This window comes from Echeneis naucrates, chromosome 4 (genome assembly GCF_900963305.1).
Source record: "Echeneis naucrates chromosome 4, fEcheNa1.1, whole genome shotgun sequence".
Lineage (NCBI taxonomy): Eukaryota > Metazoa > Chordata > Actinopteri > Carangiformes > Echeneidae > Echeneis > Echeneis naucrates.
Window position 1 is genome coordinate 11,748,845 of NC_042514.1, and position 22,519 is coordinate 11,771,363.

At 37.2% G+C, this 22,519-nt stretch overlaps 1 protein-coding gene across 1 annotated transcript in view; it reads right to left on the bottom strand.

Moving 5' to 3' along the window:
• Nucleotides 1-22,519, bottom strand: part of LOC115042098 (uncharacterized) — a 40,147-nt gene that overhangs the window by 13,473 nt on the left and 4,155 nt on the right. Inside the window, exons 2-8 of the mRNA XM_029500129.1 lie at nucleotides 19,110-19,151; nucleotides 17,912-17,985; nucleotides 17,297-17,365; nucleotides 16,224-16,323; nucleotides 11,562-11,700; nucleotides 8,006-8,071; nucleotides 5,386-5,509 (exon numbers count right to left, since the gene is read on the bottom strand). Coding sequence (XP_029355989.1) covers nucleotides 5,386-5,509; nucleotides 8,006-8,071; nucleotides 11,562-11,700; nucleotides 16,224-16,323; nucleotides 17,297-17,365; nucleotides 17,912-17,985; nucleotides 19,110-19,151 — 614 coding nt within the window. The remainder of the gene's footprint in view (nucleotides 1-5,385; nucleotides 5,510-8,005; nucleotides 8,072-11,561; nucleotides 11,701-16,223; nucleotides 16,324-17,296; nucleotides 17,366-17,911; nucleotides 17,986-19,109; nucleotides 19,152-22,519) is intronic.

Genomic DNA, 22,519 nt, shown 5'->3' on the forward strand with positions numbered 1-22,519 from the left:
AGGGCCTGGAAATTGCTGTTTTCTTTCAAAGTACACCAAGATAGAAACATTAATATTTCAGCCATAAAGAGAAAAATCACATTTGCTGGGCCATAAATGGTTGGTGCTTGACGATAGTGTGTTTTATTCTGATGCAGTTGGCCTTGCCTGACCGGCTCTCTCTCATATTGATGCAGAGTAGAGAGAATGGCTCTCAGTGCCTTGCTCCAGAATTGAACCTCTAAATCTTAACACCCCAGCCCCCAGTTTGGGACTTAGCCCTGGGACACATTTCGTTCATATTGTGTGTGTATTTGTGTGCTTGCCGATATGCGTGAGTGACTTCCTGTGTTAAAGTCGCCATCTACAGGACACTGATGAAACAACAACTACATTATAACGAGGTGGTGCGATGATTTGTAGGCATCAGAAATTACCAACTAAAGCACCTCTAAATTAGATTGTTATGATGTTTTATTTGTGCCTGTACTATCAGTGCAGTCTAAAATCAATCTGTCCAGTTTCTCTATTGTTCTTCAAGGACAGAAGATCCTTCAGGGAGTCATAAAGGCTCCACTGGCTACCTCCTGCTCTCGGGGGATCAAAACCAGCATCATTGATCTAGTGTTGGTGTGGATAGCTCTGTTCCTACAGCCCCTCATCCATCCATTCATCCTCACTGTGGCACTTCGGGCAAGGTACTGGCTTCATTGTACATTGTATGTAAATGTATTTCTGTGCACGTCTGTCTGTTGCCCTGTTCATTTATTAATTTCCTGGTACACGCATTTCACGCTTGCTCTTCTCAGCTAAAGTCCAGGGTTGGACTTATTAAAGATTTGCAGTGCATTCAAGTTGAAGAAGCAAATATTGTGTTGCTGCCAACCAGAAAAACACAATTTTCTAATTAATGTTACCATTGTTATATTAAATGTTTTATTCTATGTGATATTATTCATGTTAGGATGAAGGTCTCATTCTTGATGTAATATTATATTGCTAGACATTGTTAAAAAACAAAAATATCAAACTTGTCATTTCGGAAAATAAACAGCAGTCATTGTAATGAAATACTTTTTTGTTCTTTTTTTTATACATTATTTAATATTATAAATCCATGAACCTGTAATTTTAAGCTTTTATTTGCAGTATAAGTGGCTTGAATTATTAAGGCTTTTAGTTTTACCCTGTAGATACTCTAAATACATAATATCATAATCACATCACATTTTAAGAACAGAATACATATTTTACAAATAGTGCATTTATTAATGCAAATAGATTTTATAATAAATAAAGTTGCAGTTCATTTTTAATGCTCTGTCTGCTCAGCCCGGGGAAACCCTCAGATCATTTCTGAAGTAAAAAGGAATGTTATCAGTTGCAGACCTAAATGTTTCTGCACAAAAAGGGGCAGATCTACAAACAATTAGAACAATCAAATGTGAATAACACAGAAATTTAATTCCTCCTAAATACTGCAGAAATAATTTATTTCCTATCAACAAATGCTGCAGATACAGGTCTTCTACAAAAGTCATTGATTAGTGCTCCTGTACCAGACATACAGATGATTGTCTCCCACCCATCATGCCTGAAGTTGGACGCAAATCAATCAGAACAAGTGGCAGGTCTTGACAACGCTACAAACGAGTATAAGCTCGCTGAATGGACTAGTTTCAAAGTAGTGCTTTGCTATGTTAGGCAAGTAGCATGCTTCCCAAAATGTAAGCTAGCCAGTTTTACCAGTGAAAACAGTGAATTTATGTTTAAGTACCTGTAAATAACTTTTCTCCTTGTTGTTTAACTTAATCAGTCTTCAATTGAACAACTTAATTTTTGTCTCAAGTAAAGGGTAGGAAACGATTACACAACACAGCTGACGCCAACTCTACCACTGGAATACAGCCTAATAACTCTGACATCCAGCTCATCCTACTAATCCCGGCAGTATTCACTCATCTGCCAGTATGTCAAAGACCAAACTAAAGAAACATCATATACAAACTATAGAGGAAAAAAGATAGAGGGCATACAAGCAAATGGAAAGCTCTGTCCTTGGGGGCATTTTATGTAATGAAAGAAGTGTGACCAACTCTATTCAGGAACAACAATGGCTAAGTCTGGGAGGGGCAAGGTCTGTAAAAAAAAAAAAACAAACAATGGAAAGCTGTGTAAGCATTTTCTCCACTGATGGAAACATTTTTTTTTTCTTTCAGTTAGGCAGTTATGTTTCAGGGAATTGGAGAGAGGTGCAGTAACATGCAGCGTTGACACCAAAAATAAATGGCACTAAAGATTTAGATGTTTCGTACTTCCTATAAAAGATTGAATAATTTTGAATAATATATTTAATAATAATTAGTCATTTGGAAGCCACACTATTTCGTACAATGCACTGGCTCTCATCCACAACAAAATAAATCTTTTTAATCTAACCTGTTATGAACACCCAGTGGCAACACAGTAAGAAGGTAATAGCTATACACATGAATAATATATTTATTATATCGTTAAAATTTTGATGATTTAAGATAGTTTAAGATCTTTTACATTAAATTTAAGGAAAACAGGATTTCAATCATTAGCTACATATTTCTAGATCGTCTAAAAGCATCTAGAACAGTGTTTGTTTTCTCCACTCGCCAGCAGCATGCGTAGCAGTAAGGTAGAAAAGGTAGAAAAACCTTTTGGGCACAAGACTAAAGACTTCCTTCAAGACCTCCTGATGAGCTGCTGACACTACCCAATATTGGCATGCACTGCCCCTGAAAATCCCCAAATCATGACCCATAAAGTGGGAGCTCAATAACCACCACAACATCTGCATGAGGCGACAAGCGTCCACTGTCATGGTGTTCATGGTAACATGAAATGAATGGAAATACTTTCAGGAGTGAAGATGATATTATTAAGTGTGAAGCGTGAAAGTGACAGAAAACTATTATTATGTTTTTTGTTTTTTTTAACCCTTTAAGAGGGAGAGAAGAGAAGAAGGCGCCACAAAAAAAATAAATCATATATAGGCAAGTATTATATAGTTTTAAGCCTTATTTTTGTTCCTCAGCCTCTGCACTTCAGTAGATGGTTTCTTAGTGCAAAGACATAATTTTAATCTGAGCAGTTTACATTAATCTAGAAACAACAAAGAATAAGTAACTGGACACTTGCTCTCTTAATGTTTATTTGGTAGTTTGTTCACACACAAGACAGCTAATGAGTGGCTAAGTGATTAATGGGACCTAAGAGTAAATTGAAGTGGGGTTGTCTTTCAATAATGAGGTGACGCACAAGTTAGCAGCTGGGTACTTTCTTAAAAGCAGCCTTACTTCTTCATGGTATATTAGACAGTACATTAATTCTGTATGGCCTCCCACTGCTCTCAGTAAGAAAGACGATGAACGCTGTTCGACGATGTGCCAGTTCGTCTTGTCTGTCAGCGTTCCAGCTTTCTGGTTCTAGTGAGCTGCTTGTGTATTTGACCAGATTCTATTCCACGATTGGCTGAAGTTGACCTAGAGTGTGATCCCCTAGCTTTATTGACTGGCTGGCTAGTTTGAACTATTGCTGTGATTTAACGGACTGTGATTAGGGTTGATCCCTGAGTTGCCTGGATCATGTTATCATGCATTTTCAACAAAAAAGAGACACTGTCTGCACTTACAGCTGCTGAGGTGATTAATTCAGATTCAGCCCACACATTGAAACTAAACTGAATTGGAAAGTGAAACTGAATGAGTCAGTTGTGTGCCATGTTGCTGGTAGATAATAGACGCATACACATCTTGTGTGATAACTAAGAATGAAGTTCAACACTGAAGTTTCTTCTAGACTGATAAGTCTGTTCTATTATATCAAGAAGCATTTGATAATATCAAGTATGTTTTAAATATTAAATACCCTGGGAGAGTAATGGACTAATATAAACAGAGTAGACAAAGCATGGGACTCATGAAATTGCTTTATGGAGGAAAGAGGGAATAAATTAAATTTAAAAAAGAAACTGTAATGTTTTCTCAAAAGTATAACTACAACTACAATAAAAGATTAATCTCTGCCGTCTATCTCTCAATCTTTCTTTTTGCTGTTTTTATTCTCACTAAAGTGTAGACACCGCTCTTCTTTCCTTCTAATTTGCTGCTTTGTTTTAGTGATATGTATTGATATATCGTTTGGCATAAAGAGGAACAGATGATAATAGTTTAGCATTTCATTCCCTTGTATGAGATGGGTGCTAGATCCATTGTACAGATCACATCCCATTTGTCTTTATACAATTCTCAAAGAAAGGAATTGAAATTTACACGACAGGGATACACAGCAATGTATCACTGTAATGCAATGAATCACCTACCTAATAGCTTTAATAGTGGTCATAAAGGGGTGTTAGTTCAATAATAGAGAAGAGACAAGCCAGGATATTCCTCTGATGTATTCCTCTTTAATTATGACATGGTGGCAATAAATCTCTATTTGCTTTGACTCTCATTAGATTAAGTGACTAAGATTTCTACACATTTGATAAAATAAGTACCACATAGCTATAGTCAACTCAACTTGTGGAAAGTTACATTTATATGGTAAATCACACTATTTGCCTAACCTGCCAATAACTTGTCAGGAATTGAAATGTAAATTTACAGTGAACACTGAGATGTATATAGCAAATTTAGTAAGCACTGAAGTCTGAATCTGTGTGACCATGACTTCTTCACACTGCAGCAAGTCAATGAGATCTATTAAGTGTCAGGATCATCAAAAACTAAGGGATAACGCCTAGTGAAAGCTTGTTTATTCAAAGAAGGTTAAGGCAGAGGTACAGTCGCAAAACGCTTTTTAAAGGCAGACAATGAGGAACAGAATCAGACAATAAACTAGAAACTCACAGTAAGGAATGCGGGAACAGTGACACAAGGGACAAGATGATCCAGCAAAGGAGGTAGAGGATAATGAGACACAGGACAAACACATTAGGGCAGGGAAACAGCCACACAGGCAGGAAAAAAGCTTGACAGGGAGACAGGGGTAAAATGTAGACTTCAAAATAAAACAGGAAATTATAAGACACGGCAAGAGCCGAACTAAAACCTGACAACAGACCACATTACTGACTGCTCCTGAATTGAAAAGACCTGATACAGTTCTCTTCCTCTTTCTTTAATTAAGCCAATTCTTGAGTCCAAGTGGACTTGATGTAATGAAACTACTGGGAATTCCTGATATATTGCATTCAAAAAAATGGACCAGTGGCTGAACAGGCGCCATGAAAACATAATCCCAAAGGCCGTAGTGGACTCTAACACAGGGACATAAACACTGTAATGCTTTTATGCCTGAGAAGTATTTAATTCGTTATTGAGGATGCAGAACAATTAGACAGGTAAAAAAAAAAAAAAAAGTGCTTACCGTAATAATGAGCAGGATTCCTTTCAGGAGGGTGAGCAGAGAGGTGATTGGCTGGATGACTGTGTGGGCTATTAATATTCCAAGAGTGAGAATCCAGGTGAAAACTGGGATCACATAGATGTGACTGTGAAAAAACATAGAGAGTAACACATTTGAATAACCTTATTAATATTCAGTCATAAACGCCACAGCCTAACGTGTGGGTAGAGAAAATAATTCCAGACACACCACAGCACCTTTCAAATCAATTACCCCCCACTTTTTTTTATTTTATTTTTTTTACATCAACTATGACATACATTGTGTATTCTTGTTTATGTTATGGGAAAAATAAAGCTTAAAGTATTTTGAAACCCTGACCACCAAGACAACATCTGAACAGTTAGACCTGAAAACTTATCAGGCTGCCCATTGCAGATATTTAAATGTGAAAGACAATCCTAGAACATAAGTGCATCTTCAGTGTTGAACAGTATTTTTTTGTACTTCCATATCCATATTTCATTAACTGTACATGTAAGAGCCCAGTTTAGCAAAAGAAATAAAAATCTTTCCCTCCATGCCACACATCAGCCTCACGTTCTGTGTGGAAACCATGTTAAACTGAATCCTGTGGTGGCTCAGAGAGTTCATCACACTGTAGATTTAGACAGCACGTGCAAATAGACAAAACACACTGCAAGTACTCATCAATCAACCATATAAACTGCAATTGCTGCAAATATACAAGTGCTTTCAGGCAATACTTAAAAAAAGAAACACTACATCCACAATCAATTTCTGTGAGCAATAATTCTCTAATTTGGATGAATACTAATACCAAGCTGTTACACAAAAACAAAACTGTTCGTTGTTATGGCCGATTGTTAGCTCATCATACTAACTGTATTAATCTCTAGGGGCATGATTATGAGATTTAGGTTCACAAGCCTTTGGAACAAGGATGGCCTTCGATTAAGTTTAATTAAACACATGAGATTTGGCTGATATTTAACACGGTTTAAGAGTTTTAATCCTGCAACTTTGAGGCAAGAGAGAAAATGAGCATTTTTAAAGCCAAAACTCCACTGAAAGATTATTAAGACACAATTATCTGCTCCCTGGGTTGGGACTGAATGTCGGTAATGCTCTAAACCTTGCGGCCTGCAGTGGGGTTAGTTTCCAAGGCACCCACTATTCAACAGCAGTGGGACTAAAAGGAGAGTTTTTGTGCAGAGACCTGCAGTAACTTATTGATTGCGGCCCCTGGGGAGGTGGAATAAGGTGGTTTATCCAAAAGAGGCTGCCCAAGGTTTTTTCACTCCAGTAATCCTGCCTCCTACTCCCACAACGCATCACAGCGTCTCCCCTGGTGCTGGGAGGCCCGATAATGAGGCACCCAGGCATGTCAGTGGTCCAACTGACCTGCAGAGTGTGAATAATATTATTTTGGTTAAGTATTTATTGGGCCATGGCAAAGTAAATTAGACCTTTTAAATGATAAAGGTAATTAGAGGCTTGGGTGAGTGGAAACAGAAAGTGTGTGCTCATGTGGGTAGCGTCTGAATCGGAATTGGGGGAGTAGGGGGCTATGGAGTTTGTCAACAGCACCTGTAAGGATAGTACACTATTCAGTTTCAACCCCTTCAGTCTGAACATAATAGCATGCTGTATAGAGACAGCATTACTGGGGATCCGAGGGCTGTATAAAATGTAATGAATTGAAAAATGTTGTGTTATGGTTACTTGTTACATTACTTCTCTGGTGGAGCCACATGGACTGAATTTCAGTTGTATAGCTGTATTTCCATAATGTGAAGTTACCATTGGCCTGCATTAGCATAATAATAAACACATTACTGTGCACTTCACCTCCAGTTTATGTGCTGAAACAACTGCGGTGGAGCACAGAGACCAAGCTGATATCATCCCGCCACCTAATTCCTGAAACTACTGACAATAAGCTAGCTGCTTAGCCTAAATTAAGTTAAGGTTTAATGAAAGTTTTTTTAAATCACACATCATGATCATGTTTTATTGATTGATATCAAAAATTATTACCATTAAGGGAAGAAGATTCATCCAACATGTTGCCAACCTCTCAAATACACACAATATGTTTTGTTTTGTTACATCTTTTCTAAAGTAATACAACAAAGGGTAGATTCAGTTTAGCACTGAATCCCAAATAAATTCAATTCTCATTTGCTATCATTCATTGATTTTCAATTCTTTATATGTTGATACCACAACCATTATTCCAGAAGCTGGTTATAAAAGGTTACATAGATAAAAATGTAGTATAATTTTGAAAAGTTGTATTTACTTCTTTTACTTTGTGTTTTGGTGACTCTGGAGTCAGAAACATCTGCTGACTGATTCATTTAACCTCACAAATGTCAGCTGAAGAGACAAAGAGGCACCAACCTTTGACATAAGAGGAGGAATCTTGTCGAAATGCACCAGTTTAGCTTTAATTCGTATCATTACTGCAGCTTATGAGCAGATGTGGAAAGCTGAGCCCAAATGTAAAATGAAATAATAAGAAAGAAAATTGTACATTTTTTGTCACATATCAATGATATGTGACATATTAATGCTTCCTATTTCCTTAATTTCTTTGTGTATGTTGAAGACTTACCTGACATTAAGAAGAGCAGCAAAGGCCTCACTGCCTGCCAGGACATAGCTAATTCCAATAGAAATACTGGAGAGAAACAGAATGAAGAAAGGGGAAGAGAGGGTAAAAGAAAAAAAAGGGTAAGCAAAAGAAGTGAAAGAGGTTATTAGACAGTAACTGGTCTAATCATCTGCTGTCACGTCTACTTCCATCTAAGATATAAAATCAAAACTTGGTCAAGCAGTCCTTAGCTGTATTAAACATTAGGATGTTGGCTCAATGTGGAGCCTGAGGCTATGAACAGCAAACAGATTTGATTTAAAAAAGAAAAACCGTTTCTTGTTTGCAGTGAATTGTCTTGATCCTCCACAACTTCTTTTTATATTTGCTGAAAACATAAGTCATCTCTACTTAAAGTAAATGTTCTTGTTACACATTTTATATGTACATTGAGCACACACACATGCAAGTCAAGAAATGTGTTGGCAACATGTGAAGAAGATGGGTGTTGGTGAACATTACAAATATGTTTTTATAGTTCTCAATCCAAGCAAAATGACAAGATAGACTTTTGTAGCTCAGCATCTGCTCATTTTCCTTTTAAATTTTAGCATCTGTCAGCAGTTGCTTGTTGAAAGTGCTAATCCATTAGTGGGTTCTCTCAACAGTGAAGTGCTATTTTGGAGAGCTGAGTTACACCCACACTCTCAAATCTCCTCTTTCACATCTTAAAAGGAATTTCCAACAAATTTAAGAAGTTTCATGCATGCTGGTCCTTCTCATCTACAGCAATCTGGGCCATGTTTGCTTATTTACTTTACTTACTTTTTTTTACAAATTGCCAAAGATGCAAAGCAAAGAACTGAGAAGCAGTGATGTCAAAAACTGCATTAAGATGATTTAAACTAAAATGCAAAGGAAGGATTTCTTTCTAAGTCAACTTAGGTCATCAGAGTAAGGACAAATTTCCTGCTATGCTATGCTATGTTTGAAAAAGACACTAATTCCTCTCCTATAATCATAGAACCTCACCCCATTTTTAAGCTATAAAACAAGGTGTAATTCACATATCAACAACAGGCATGTTAGATTTATCTAGCGACTTCTTCATCTCTCTACTGCAACATGTCACAACATCTAAAATTTAGCAGCCCAATTACACCTGACAGGTGTAGTTTCAGTATATTTTGCGAATTTGCTTTAAGTCAAAATGTTTTACTTCTTTCTGGGGGGGGCGTAACAGAAAATAATTAAAAAGCACTACTTTAGGTAAACAGCACATAATGTATAAACAAATGAAAGGAAGACCAAACTCAAACATCCTCCATGAAGCTCCAAAACTGCTATACTGGATTTATTCCCAGTAAAAAGGTTTACTGTTGGTCCGTTGTATCCCTTTACAGCCATGACAGTTAGCAAAGTGCTACAATTACTATGATTACACATTGTGTCACAGAACAAAAGTCATCTTAAACCTGTACCAATAACATGACGATGACCTCAACGACCTCCAGAGCAAAATCAAGCACATCTGATGAAACTGGATCAGATGTGCTTGATTTCATGTCACAAAGAACTGAGGCATTTAGAGCAAAAAGAAAGAACTACCCAATACTACCATTAGTGTTGTGTGTCTAATAGAGCTCAGTCTGCACTCTCTAAGCACCAACCTCTGAGGACATCAAACAAAGGTCAATAACTGCAGTTCTTTGAATGGTCACTTGAGGCTGGCCCTAAAAGTGAGTCAATTCCCACAGACTCCAATGTTAAAACACCCAACTTTACAGTACAAATAAACATTTTTACAGTCTGCCATGAAAAATGTTTTTGGTGATACAGCTAATTTCAGATTTCCTGACAACTGCTTTGGGGGTGAATCTATCTAACCAGGTTAAACTTTTGCACAAGTAAGGATGTGCTTCTTTGAGTGAAAACCAAAATGGCAACAGTAATTCAGCCTACTCCAGGCTTCAGAAACCAAGAGCTGACACCACAGAGACTGCATCTATGTTTATTTACAGTCTATGGTGCACACACACATTTGCATACTTACTATTTTAATTATCCCAAACTACTACGCTGCAGTCTCTGTCAGAAAATATTTAGTTTTAAATATTTAACCTATTGATATGTGCTAATGTGCACATGCACTTTTAATTCATATCTTTCCAGATGAGGCACAGAGGATAACTGAGTCATTATGTTCGTTCTGTCCCATGTAGGGCAGAACATAAAGAGCAAGGGTTAAGAGATGCAGGTCATGTTTTCTGTGCTGCGGGGCTGTGTTTGTGTGTGTGAGGCCGAGACTTGGCATTGATCGACCACTAAGCCTTCTTGAACACAATAAGGGAATTATCGATTGGCCAGGTGTTACAGAGCTGCTCACTGACTGATAACAAGACCTTCCACCAGTGAAGGTAAAGGCCAGCAGAGGTTTGGAATAGACACACAAACATCCAAATACAGTCCTGCTGATGCTGAAAGCACTACATAGAAATACAGAACAATTTAAAAAAAAAAAAAAAAAAAAAAAAAAAAAAAAAAAAAATTGTAGGTCAGTAGTGGCTGCACTGTAAATCCTCAATCAATGAGAGCATTTCCACGTACATCAGTGGTCTCTTGATTCAGAACTTTAATGCATAGCTTCATTTAATAGCTCTCAAATTGAACTGAAAGACAAAAAAGTATGACTGAAAACTGGCCAATTACCGGAAAAAAAATTATTGGACTGCAGATGCCAGAGCAGTGATCATATTTTTTCCTTCTTTGGCTCCAGCTTGTAACTCTCAGTATCTGAAAACTGCACCACAGAAGACAGTGCCATAAAGTCTGAACCTCAAGGACAGTTTTACACAAGTCTGCTGCCCTTGTTCAGCTTAGAACAGTGATGTTGGCCAACAATGACACTGAAATGACTTAGCATGTCTCCTACTCATCTCAAAGACGTTGTTATGTTGAATATGTTTGGATATAACGCATTGTTGTGGTAACGGAATGTTGCAAAGGTCAAAACAAGTGAAGGCAGCATATTTCCAGAACTTTCAAGAAATAAATAACAACCCTTAAACAAAAAAAAAACTGATTATATTAAAGGCAAACAGTAAAATGTAGTTGTAATCATGAATATTAGCGGTAGGTGTTAATTATTAGGATTTTGGTGCTTCGATACACTATATTTAAGGGCAATGAATGAAGGCTAGGCAGAAATCATATACTAGTCACTGTTATGATAAAAGAAAGAAAGAAAACATTTGTGGTTGATTTCAATTCAGGAGAGTGGGGGGTAATAAAAAAAACAAAACATTTCTTCAAGCCAGTTACAGCTTTCATGTCAAATATCTGTATTTCTAACTTATAAATAAACTTCCACGTTATCACCATCAAAACACATATTAAAGCCATTATTAGGGCACTTAATCCTTTTATGTAAATGTAAGTATACTGTGTGAAAACCCCTCTTTGTATCTATGAGGATGATGGGTGAAAACTGCTTAGACGATGATGACCAAAATTGAACTGCATTTACAATTGGCAAATGTTATAACGTTACGCAACAGTCAATGCTGCAGTAACTTACAACTGGAAGAGGAGGATGCAGTTGAAGGCGTGGCTCATGGGCCGTGAGAGGAAGATGTGGCCCAGCAGGTGGAGGTTGGGATGCAGGCCCTCCTCTTGGTTGTGCAGAGCAACTGCATCTGGATGCAGTAAACCTGCATCTAAAAAAACCAAGACAGATGTGCAAGGCTATCAGTTAATTATTATTAATCTTTAATAACTGAATTCAGATATAAGTCACCAAACTTACAGCTTTATTTCATCACTGGGGATTATATACATTTATTTTATCTTTTCTTTATCTCTTTTGTTTTTTTTTTTTTGAGGATCCCTTCAGCTGACTCATCTGGAATGGAACAATGTTCTCTAACTAACCCAGGGGATCAGTTGCTCTTTCTGGTTTGAGCTCTCTCATGCATGCTTGCAGGGACAGACTAAGGCCTTCCTGAACAAATCTAGTTAGAATCCGCTGGCTGTTTGTGGTGTAATATCTTCAATATAAGTGATACTGGCAGAGTGTACATTATTTAACGTGGCAGTCAAAATGAGCATGTTAAATTAATGGCGATACAGAAGTCCATTATATAAGAGTGGGCCACTGATGCACAGAAGCATAAACACACTATCATCAACATCTGTGCCAATGTTCAGGTTAAAAAAAAAAAAAGAAAAAGAAAAAGAAAAGAAAACACATGCCAGTCCTGTACACCAGCAACTGCACAGCATGAACATGCATCTTTTATGGTTAAGAGGTGTTTTTGTCTGATTTGATTAAAGTGGGATGGCTTGTTTATTTGAGGGGACGCTGCTTGATGAAAGATTTAATATTTACTTCCCATTCTGCTTTGTTCCTCTTGTTAAGTTTGGTTTTTCACTTTGTTTTATGGAAAACATAGTGGATGAAAAGAAGCTTCTAAAAATCTTCTGTTCCAATTTGTATAATTTGAAAGCAGGGGTGGTGGTATTCAGATCTGTCACCTAAGTTATAAAATGTAATGTAATGTAATAACACTCACAAGTAAATGCCCTGCAATCAAAGTAAAAGTAAAAATAATACTAAGCATGAAAAATAAATACATTTAAACTCCATGCATATAATATGTATATGTAAGATTGTAGCTGATTAAAGCAGTGCTAACTTCAACTTCCTTCTATACATCTGACCATATTATAATTAATTTCAAACAAATAAAAACTCATCATATTTCATCAACCAATTACCATCTTGTATTATTCATACTAAAGCTGTTGTGAGGTAAATTCAGCCATATGTACAATATTTCCACTGAAATGTAGTCCAGGTGAAGAATGAAATGCAAATAATTAACCTCGGTATCGTTTTCTCCTTTCCTTTAGTGTGTACAAATTAAATATTAATGTCATTATGTTATATAAAAAAGACAATGTTTACTACATGCACTTCCCTTTCAGGCACTTGCTACTTGAATTTGCATTTCTTTGTGATCACTTGCATACCAGTAAAGTGCACAAAGGGGTGCTAACAGGCACTTGGTTCATTACACTTTGGTAGGCTCTGGCAGTTCTGCCAATCAGAAGAAGGTGGTTTTGAAAGAGTCTTCTTCAAGGGGGGCAATATAGAGGCTCAAATTGGGGGACAGCAAAATTGGCATTTTGATTAACTTTGAATTTACTTAAATGAATCATGCAATCATACTTAAGTGCTGTCAAATAATAACATTTAAGAGCTGAAAAATAGCCAAACAGTTAATAAATGTCCTTTTCTACTATATATATATATTTTTATATACACACATTTAAAAAAGTATACTGCTCAAAAACAATAAGGGATAAGGGAATAAAGGAATAATTACAAGGAGACAATTACTTGCCAAAAGAAGGCTTAAATGCATCTAATAACTATCTTTTTTAGCAAGACTGACTGCTATTGTCACTGTTCTGCAAAAGATAGATAGTCTCGCTTCAACTGGCAGTAAGAAAAACACATGGCAGGCAAAAACAAAAACCACCCTCGGAACTATGGAACCAGTTCAAACACCAGAAGTTCTGCATGGAATTACAACATATTACTGAAAAAGAGGCACAGCAAGTTTTCTACTACAAATTAGCCATTACACAATATATTTTTTACAGTCAGTGGGTTACGCAAGCAGCTTATAAGTAAAGACCAAAGAACCCACTGGTCCATATAATTATAAGGCAATTCTTAAATCATGGAGTAAACCCTTTGTAAAGGTTTTAGTATAAATGGGTTAATTTTTTGTAGGCCACGCTCCAGCAAACTAAACCAAGTTAAGGGGGAAAAAAAAGTTTTAGGACTTTTCACAGGAAAAGGATCAAAGCTAAGGTTAGAAAATAAGCAGCAGGTATTCTCAGATATCTAGCCTAAAGGGTTATGCTGTGTTTATGCATTTCTTCTTAATGCTCTTTTGGGCATTAATGTGTAAATAAACCATGCATTGCATAATCTGCCTCAAAGATACAGTAGGTTATATCCAGTGTTACATGCTGATTAAGCACTGAACCAGTTCATTAACAGCGTCAATGTGCAGTCTGACATTCTGCAGTCTGCCATTCTGCTTTCTTTTTCATTTCCAGAGGTTCTAATACAGTTCAATAAAACTAAAACAGGTCAGCAATACGTCTAAGCTAGAGCAGACCTAGGTCCCGAGGCATTTAGTGTGTGATGAATGCATACAGTGATTGACATAATCCTCAAGAGACATACCCAGTCATTATTAGTTCATATTCCAGGCAGCATGGGGGAGGAAAATGATTACTAAGTCATAATTCCTTAATAAACAAGGTCAAGCTATGAATGTCACTGAATGTGGATGAGAGAATCTGTGAAATAGCGTTGATTAAACCACTTTTCCAAGTGGTAACATCATCATCATCGGAACTTAATTGTTTTTTTTTTTTTTTTGGATCAAGTAGTACAATGTCCCAACTACACAGCCAAACTTCAATGCGTTGGTGACATCATGTAGCAGTCCTTGGGCTGTTGCCCATGACTTTGGAGTAAGGATCTACAAACATACAGGATTCAGTTTCCTTGATAAAGCAATGGCAGACAGAACCTTGAAGCAAACGCACTACAAATAGTATATTCAACACTGAGTTATGCTTGTGTGCACATATGGCTGTCCATTCACAAGTTTAATAAGAGAGCTTGACATTTTATTAGCAGATAATAGGATCAGTCTGAAATAAGCCTCATCACTAATCCACAAGTAATCATGGCTGAATGGTTTTCTGTGTATTGTCTGGTATCCCTGCGGGTTTGAAAGTGTAAATACATCTGAAGAGATTTTGGCCACATGATGCTTGTAATGGAGTTGGTAAAATAGATGGAAGTGAACAGGGGAGCTTAAACAACTACAATTAAATATCACGTTATTTGATGGCTATTTTGCTTCAGAAGACCTTCTCACGTCCTGGGAAAAGCATCTTTTCTTATTCACTGTTGAAAAAATGGCTTTGTCATGCTGCATGCGCACACACTCGCACACGTGAATAGGGGGCCTCTGGTGTCTGATGCAGTCGGAGGAACAGAGCCACTGGCTCTCGCTAAGTCTAATGGTTTTTGGATAATATCAATATGCTGGGATTTAATTTTTCAATCCAAAGAGTTTTGTTGTAGCACAGCCTAGTATTTGAGGTCTGATTATTGTGGAATTGCTATAGCACATACAAAGCACCAAAATTAAATAAAAATTAATTGCAAGCGCTAAAGTTAGAAGATGGAGTGAGGCTGTCATAGACAAATACAGGCCAGTTAGCTGGGCAAATATGAAATTACATTTACAATACATTCCATTTCTATAATATTTCTATAATATTATTATCTTATCTTTGACAAAGATACACTCTAGTTATACTACTACGATCTGCACTTTTCTGAATTTATGTTAAAATGGACAAGTTCTGCTATGGCTACAAAACCAACGCAGTTAATTCTAAATAGACTGAATATCAGAAAGTGGTGAGACCAGTTTGGAGCTGGGTGGTTAGCATGCTTATTTCAGTAAGAAAAGAAGCAAAAAGAAACAACAACAACAAAAAAGAGGGATGATTTCAATTACTGGAGACTTCCAATTTCAGCGGCTGTTGAAGCTAACGCTGGCTACATAGCAAGCGCTACTAACCTAACAAATAGCTCCTCTAGGCCAATTAAACCTGCAACGCTAAAGGTCCTTACCAAATTATGATAATGCACTGGGAATTTGGCAGCTTCCTATCAACCTCAGAATTCTTGGCTGGCTAATGCCTCTAAATGGTGATTATAAATTAGGTTTTTATAAATTCGTTCTAGTAGGTGCGTGTATCTCCCCCTCTGAGACCTATTTGATTAATATCTCAATATGAAATCAGTGATCCAAAACATCTTGTTAACAGTCACTGTAATTCAAATCAGCCCCATCCCAGTGCAGCAGCTTGCAATGCAGTATGATGCAATTCACGATGATGCAGCCATTGGATTGCTATTCATCTTATAGCATCTCATTTTGTAACATTTACATATTTAGAATATATGGAATTTCAGTTTTACATGACTTCATTTTTATACAGTAGAAACAATATTATGGGGTGAGCATAATCTAAACAAAACCCTAAACAAAAGTCATACATTAGTGCTTAATGATGTGACATTTAGTGTTATTTTACCAACACACACACAAATGTTGGTAGTGGGCTTTCTTACCTGCTTCTGCATTTTCACCATCATCTTCATCCTCATCTTCTGTGAAAGCTGGATCCTCCACACTCACCTGATCCAACACGATGCACTCTGCAACATCTGTCTGAGAACATCAAGAGATTGAAAAACTTTTGACCTACTGTCTGGATAAAAAAAAATATTCAATGAGGTGCTCTGGTGGCTTAGTGGTTAAAGCTCAAGCATATGGGTACTCTGAGCCCTGAGCAAAAGGTTACTAGTTGACTCTAGACTGGAGGGACCATTAACTGTATCTAATTCCCCGGCTGTCTCTCCACTATTACTACTGAATAAAGGCATAAAATGGCTATGTTCTATTATTATCCATTAGTATGACAATGATGAGTTAGTTTATGATTCATTATGACACAGCTGGTAAAATATTATAACGTTGATATATTTTGCATATTCTAACAGTTAAACAGCCTTTGGCACTATCTTGTTTTTTAGATTCTCTGTTCTTAACTGTTCTTTCAGGTTTTATGTGTGCCCTTCTGCCTCTGGCCCAGGTCCTCATTGTAAATGAAGACTGTTTGTCAATTGACCAACCTGGTAAAATGAAGGTTATTTAAATAAATGAATGAAATAAATTGTGTCAATGACTGAATGCATGTATTCCTCCAAATAAACTGCCATATTCCAATGCCTCGCACCACTTTGCACTATTGGTCTGTTTGCTCAAAGAGCTTGTAGAAAAGATGACACAGAAAACACAATATGTGTCTAAATTCTGTGGTACCTGCCCAGAGCACTACATCACTCAGCTTCTTTGTCATTGCTCCAGCTTGCTTCTGCAAACAGGGAGGGCACCGAGCCAAATCGAGTGAAAGAAACCTTTTGACAACAGATAAGTAGCTCATTCATACAGCTCAAAAGTAAATAATCCAATCTAATCACTTTAACTCTTCTTTAAATCAGCTCCAGTGTTAAGATTGTCTTTAGTCCTGCTGAATGTGTGCCAGCAGATCCTTGTCCATGAAGTTGGATGTCAAATTGTAATCTAAGTGTGACCAGTGGAGTGTAAAAAGTAAAAAGCAGATTGGGTTTTTCCATCTTACCTTTAGAGACTCCAGCTGCACCACCTGACATTTCTGAAGAAGTTCCACAAACAGGTAGATAAGCAACGCCTGAATAAAAAAAACAATGGAAAATATATGTTTTATGTGTTATTGATCTTGTTCTCTAATGGGAATTCTGGTTACCATCACTATAGGCAGGGTATTATGGAAACCTGATGTCTTCAAGTAGATATGGCCTCGAGAACTTTTCTAATTTTGCACAGGGCATGGGTGAGGAGTATTTTCTACAAATGTTAATGCAAAAATAAGTGAGTGCAGTAATATGAGGGGACGGATGATCACTTAATGAGTGCTGATGTAAAACATTTATCTTTAGAAACTGCAGTCCCAGAGAGTTATTTAAAGCTATAAAACTAACTTTGTGACAGGCTAGGGGATTCAGGCAGATCATTCAAGCACAAGTTAGTGTAATCAGTTTTTAATTCATAACGCAAATGTTAGACTCCTGTTATATTAGAAGGTTGTATCAAGGCAAAATAAAATAATAATAATGATAATAATCGCAAACAAGTATCCATCATCCTGCCATTACCCCACAGGTCGATATGAATTCTTTTAAAAAATAAGAATCCATTATGGTCATGTGTTACTCACCTGGACAAAAAAGCCCACGAGAAAGGAGACAAGGAAAGGCACCAGTCCAGCATGGGCTATTGTCACTGGAAGTCCTAGAAACAGATATGAAATTCATTCTCACTTAAGTAGATTTGAAGACTTGTACAGTTTGAGTTTATTTTTATTGTTTTAGCATATCTGTCTGCATGTCTGCCCATTTCTCTGCCCATCTTTCTCACTCACAGACACCCCTTTCCACTCTGGCTCAAACTTACCGTAAAATTTAATGGTTAGTGCTCATTTCAATATGAGATTTAAGTGATTGAACAAGTATTAACTTGGAAGGGCTCCACCTTTGTGGAACTACATGAAGACCCAGCTGAAAACAAAGTAGTTAAATGTAATGTGCCATGTAATTTCCACCTCTACAAAAATCTCTGGTGTTAACTACACTTCATAAACCACAGTTAAATTTGGCCTGCCAATGAAAGCTAAGAGATGGACCAAGCTTTAACTTGGTACTACGAAAAGAAGAAGAAGAAGGAAAAAAAAAAAAAGGCTAAGAGAAAGAGAGAAAGTTTTTCCAGAACATTATTTGGGTCAAACATAAACTATACACATTCACAGAACTTCAGTACAGAAACCTTTCATACAAAATAATGACTGGTTGACATTGTAAGGTGTTAATTTATATCAACAAGAACGGATTTATCTAGAGGGTGCCAATGATGTCATTTCTTTGGGGGTGTTTCAAAACTCCAAATGTTTGTGTTTACAATATCCAAATAAATCTAATTTGATTGACATGTCCTCAATCAAAACAGCCAACAGTTGTGTTTTCCTACAATCATAATAGTTCTTGTTTGTGTTCCCTGATCCTAACAGTTCATTTTCTTTCCTGATATGTGTGTGTCTGTGTCAAATTTCCATTGCGGTTTTCCAAAATAAGCAATTATCAGCTCTGTCTTCCAAAAACTTTGTTTGTGTTCTTCACATCAAATTTGTAATAAGATTTAAATGCTTGCTAACTGGGAATAGTTCCTCAAACCAATAACGAGATGGGGGAAACTCAAATAAATTTGGTCGTAATTGTTGCCATTAACTGTGTTTTCCTCAGAGCTAATATAAAGTTTGTGTCATGCAGCAGATAGAAACAAAGTAAAGGTGACAGACTAGCTTTTGAATAGTCTGCTAACTTTTGTGATACATATGTGATTAAAAAAATACAAGTACTCACCTAAGATTCCAGTTCCTAATATTGTTGCAATGGTCAGGAAATCTAGGAAGACAAACACAACTAGGTGAGATTAATGAAACTAAGTATTTTGATTTGCAAAAGTAAGACCAAATTCATAATAAAAATGCCACTGTCAAGAGAAAGATGTCTACAGCAATGCTGGTAATTCAAGGAGTTGGGACAATATAATCAAAGCCTGACTTCATTCCATTATTCCTGATTGAAGTCCCAAGTCCTAATCTTTCAATTTGTATTTCATTATTTTTCCTTCTGCTGGGGTAAAAAAATCTTTCTATAATTTTTTGTATATTATTTATTTGAATGATTATTTCATACATTCCAAGTTTTTAAGGACTGTATCAAAATTATTAAATATATTAATTAATACATTCAATTTCACGAGCTGGGACATTTAAGAAGACTGTGCAATAATGTGCTGTGTTTAAAAGAGGAGACTGACTGTCAGCCCAAACTCAAATAACTTTAGTGCCTTTAGTCTCATGGCAACAAGCTGCAGGATATTTTACAGAGAACGTTTAACCCAAAGTCCATAAGGGTATTGTCCGTGCAAAAATGTATTTACAAAGTAGTGCCCTGACATGGGAACGAAAATCATTTTGTAGACACTTCCTCCTGGTTCTTGGGCCTATAAGGAACAATAAATTCCACGAACTACCTAAAAGGATGGTTTTCATGATGGTTGGAACACCCTTTGAAGCATCGACCTCTTCTGACAGGTATTCTAAAAAGTACCATATGCCATAAATCTTCACCATGTCAAATGACATGCAAAACTCGTGGGAGTTTTCTCCGTCAGACACTACAGTCCTAGCTCTCTTCTATGGCTCCGCTGAACGGGAATCACCTGTGACAACAGAGCTTTGTCTTAATTGGCTTAAAGCTTCACTGGAACGGATGATGTATTCTATATTTTTATTCTAACCTCAGATCCATTTCTCCTGTGGTTATCTCGTCCAAAGCGGGTGCAATTTATTTGATCTCTTCCTTCTGGCAGCTCATTTTTATATATTCACGCCAACACTACAATTTTCTTTTCCAGCCATAAAAGCTGTAAAGACGGTTTAGCTGTGGATTTTTCAATTGTAAGCAAAGTGGCGTCCTTGTGTGTGTGTGTGTGTGTGTGTGTGTGTGTGTGTGTGGGGGGGGGGGGGGGGGTTGTTTTATGTCAGATTTCTTTTCTTTTCACCCTTAAGACAATATGGTGACACTCCTTTCGGTTTTCAATAAAGCAGAAATGTAAACTTTCATCTAAAAATGTTTAAGTTTTGCAAAGCAGTGTTGGAGTAAACTCAACAACAAAACAAAACAGCAGCTGTTCCTTTTTTTACGCAATGAGTTGTGAACAACCTGCTGCTGTGGCAAAGATGCAGTGATTTCTCTAATTGGTGGCATGTTGCTTCTTGATGTTGCAATCTGGAAATGGACCAGATATGTTCCATGTTTAACTATTACATTTATACATACAAAAATATATAGTTAATTTTTTTGGCCCCCTTGGTGAAACCACACCCGCATTCAAACAACATGAATGGCCAATCCTATAATTCTCCCATGCTTCACACTGTATCTTCTTTGCTTTCTGCCACCAGCCTTTAACTCCACAGGCCTCTACCCCGCTCTGAGACACTCTGCACCTCTGCAGAAAAATCTAGCTGTTGATGACACTGAAGAGCAGCTTGGCATAGCAGATTAAGGTTCAGTCCCAAACAATATTTCCCCCAAATAAGAGAATTACAAGCAGATAATATTTCAGAGCACATGAAGCAGCCTGAGAAGTCTACAAACCATGTCACAACTTTGGATACCTGGTGGAATCTATCACAAAAACTACACTCATACACGGCTAAACGAAGATCTAAATTTCTATTACTGCTTGATAGAGACTACAACTCGGACAAGTTATGAGAGTCTGGCCATGGAAAGTAGAACTGATGTCTCTGACCCAGTCAGGCAAGAGCAACCTCAGAGTACACCTCAGAGAAATCCACAGCAGATGTCTCTGCTGCTACAAGCATCTAACAGTTGATGCTGAGATACCCTTTCGTGTTAGGTACCACTGTGTGGCATAATGTGTTGTTTCACAAAAACAAAGTGAGCGAGATTGTGAACAGCACCAAAGCTTCAATCGAGGCAGTGAGGAAAAACATCAAGGCAGTGATGAGATTTCATGGATAAAACTGAAGAAAGGAGTGCCAAGGAGATCAGCAGAGAAGCCTGAGGTGAGATGAGCTGCCCAAAGACACATTGGTAAAGCAGCTTTGACAGTTTGAGCATGAAGGAAGTCAACAAACTCAGCCATCTGAAGGAGAGCTCTTCAAGAGTTTTTACTACCTCTTACAGATATAGCCTTTGTCACATTTACAAGATTTTCACAGTCAGAAGCCTTCTGTGATCTGTATGGATTTCTTTACACCACTGACATAATGAGAAGCACTAAGCGGAAAATTTGGATGAAAGCTGCCACAGGCTGGAGCAGAGAATGGATGTGCTGATACAGAGGACCTGTAGCTGGAGATAAAGGGTGGGTTAGATCCTTAATCACACCTCATCACCAAATGAGACTCTTATATTATTTATAAACATGAGAATATCCTTGATCCCATCTATCTGAATTCAAGTAGAGCTCTCAGATTTCTTCTCACGCTCATTGCGACAGCAGCTTCAGGTGAGAAAAGTTTCTCATCACTGAAACTCATGAAAACATACCTCGGGCCCACTATGTCACCAGAAAGTCTGTCTGCACTTGCTCACCTCCCGACTGAGCACAAAGTCAGGATGTCACTGGGTATGGAATTAGTGATCCCAAGATTTGCAGGGGAAAAGCTGTGCAAGGCCAATTATAAGCACAGCTATCTGAATATAGCCAAGTTACTTATAATGTCCCAAAACAGACTCTGAGGCTCTCTCCATATGTTCCCCTACCTACTAAAACTGAGTTAGTGTTGGAAACAAAACGTAAAAAGAACAACACAAGGGAAAAGGAAAAAGATTGGAGCCAAACAAAATGAACAAGCCACAATTTTCATACTTTGTGATTGTTCAGACAGATCAACTGCTTGTCTGCCACCATTTTCATAAATCAACATAATAGCCAAAATAGTGAATAAGGCGAGTCCATAAGGTGGAGAATCACAGAGGAAGATGAAACCACGTAACCATCATTTGATTATTACTTGCAGTCAAAGAGTCATATTTGAAGTTGCTGAAAAGATGATAATTTGTAAAAATTGATAGTCAGGTATAGAAAAAAGTGCAACAAGGTCCTGAGGCTATTTTAAAGCCTTTACAAACCTTGCTGTTTTAAAGAGACAACTAGAGTGAATAGGCGGCTGATTCAATTTGTTTCACCCACTTCATTTTGTAAATATAATTTGAGCTCCTACTTTCCA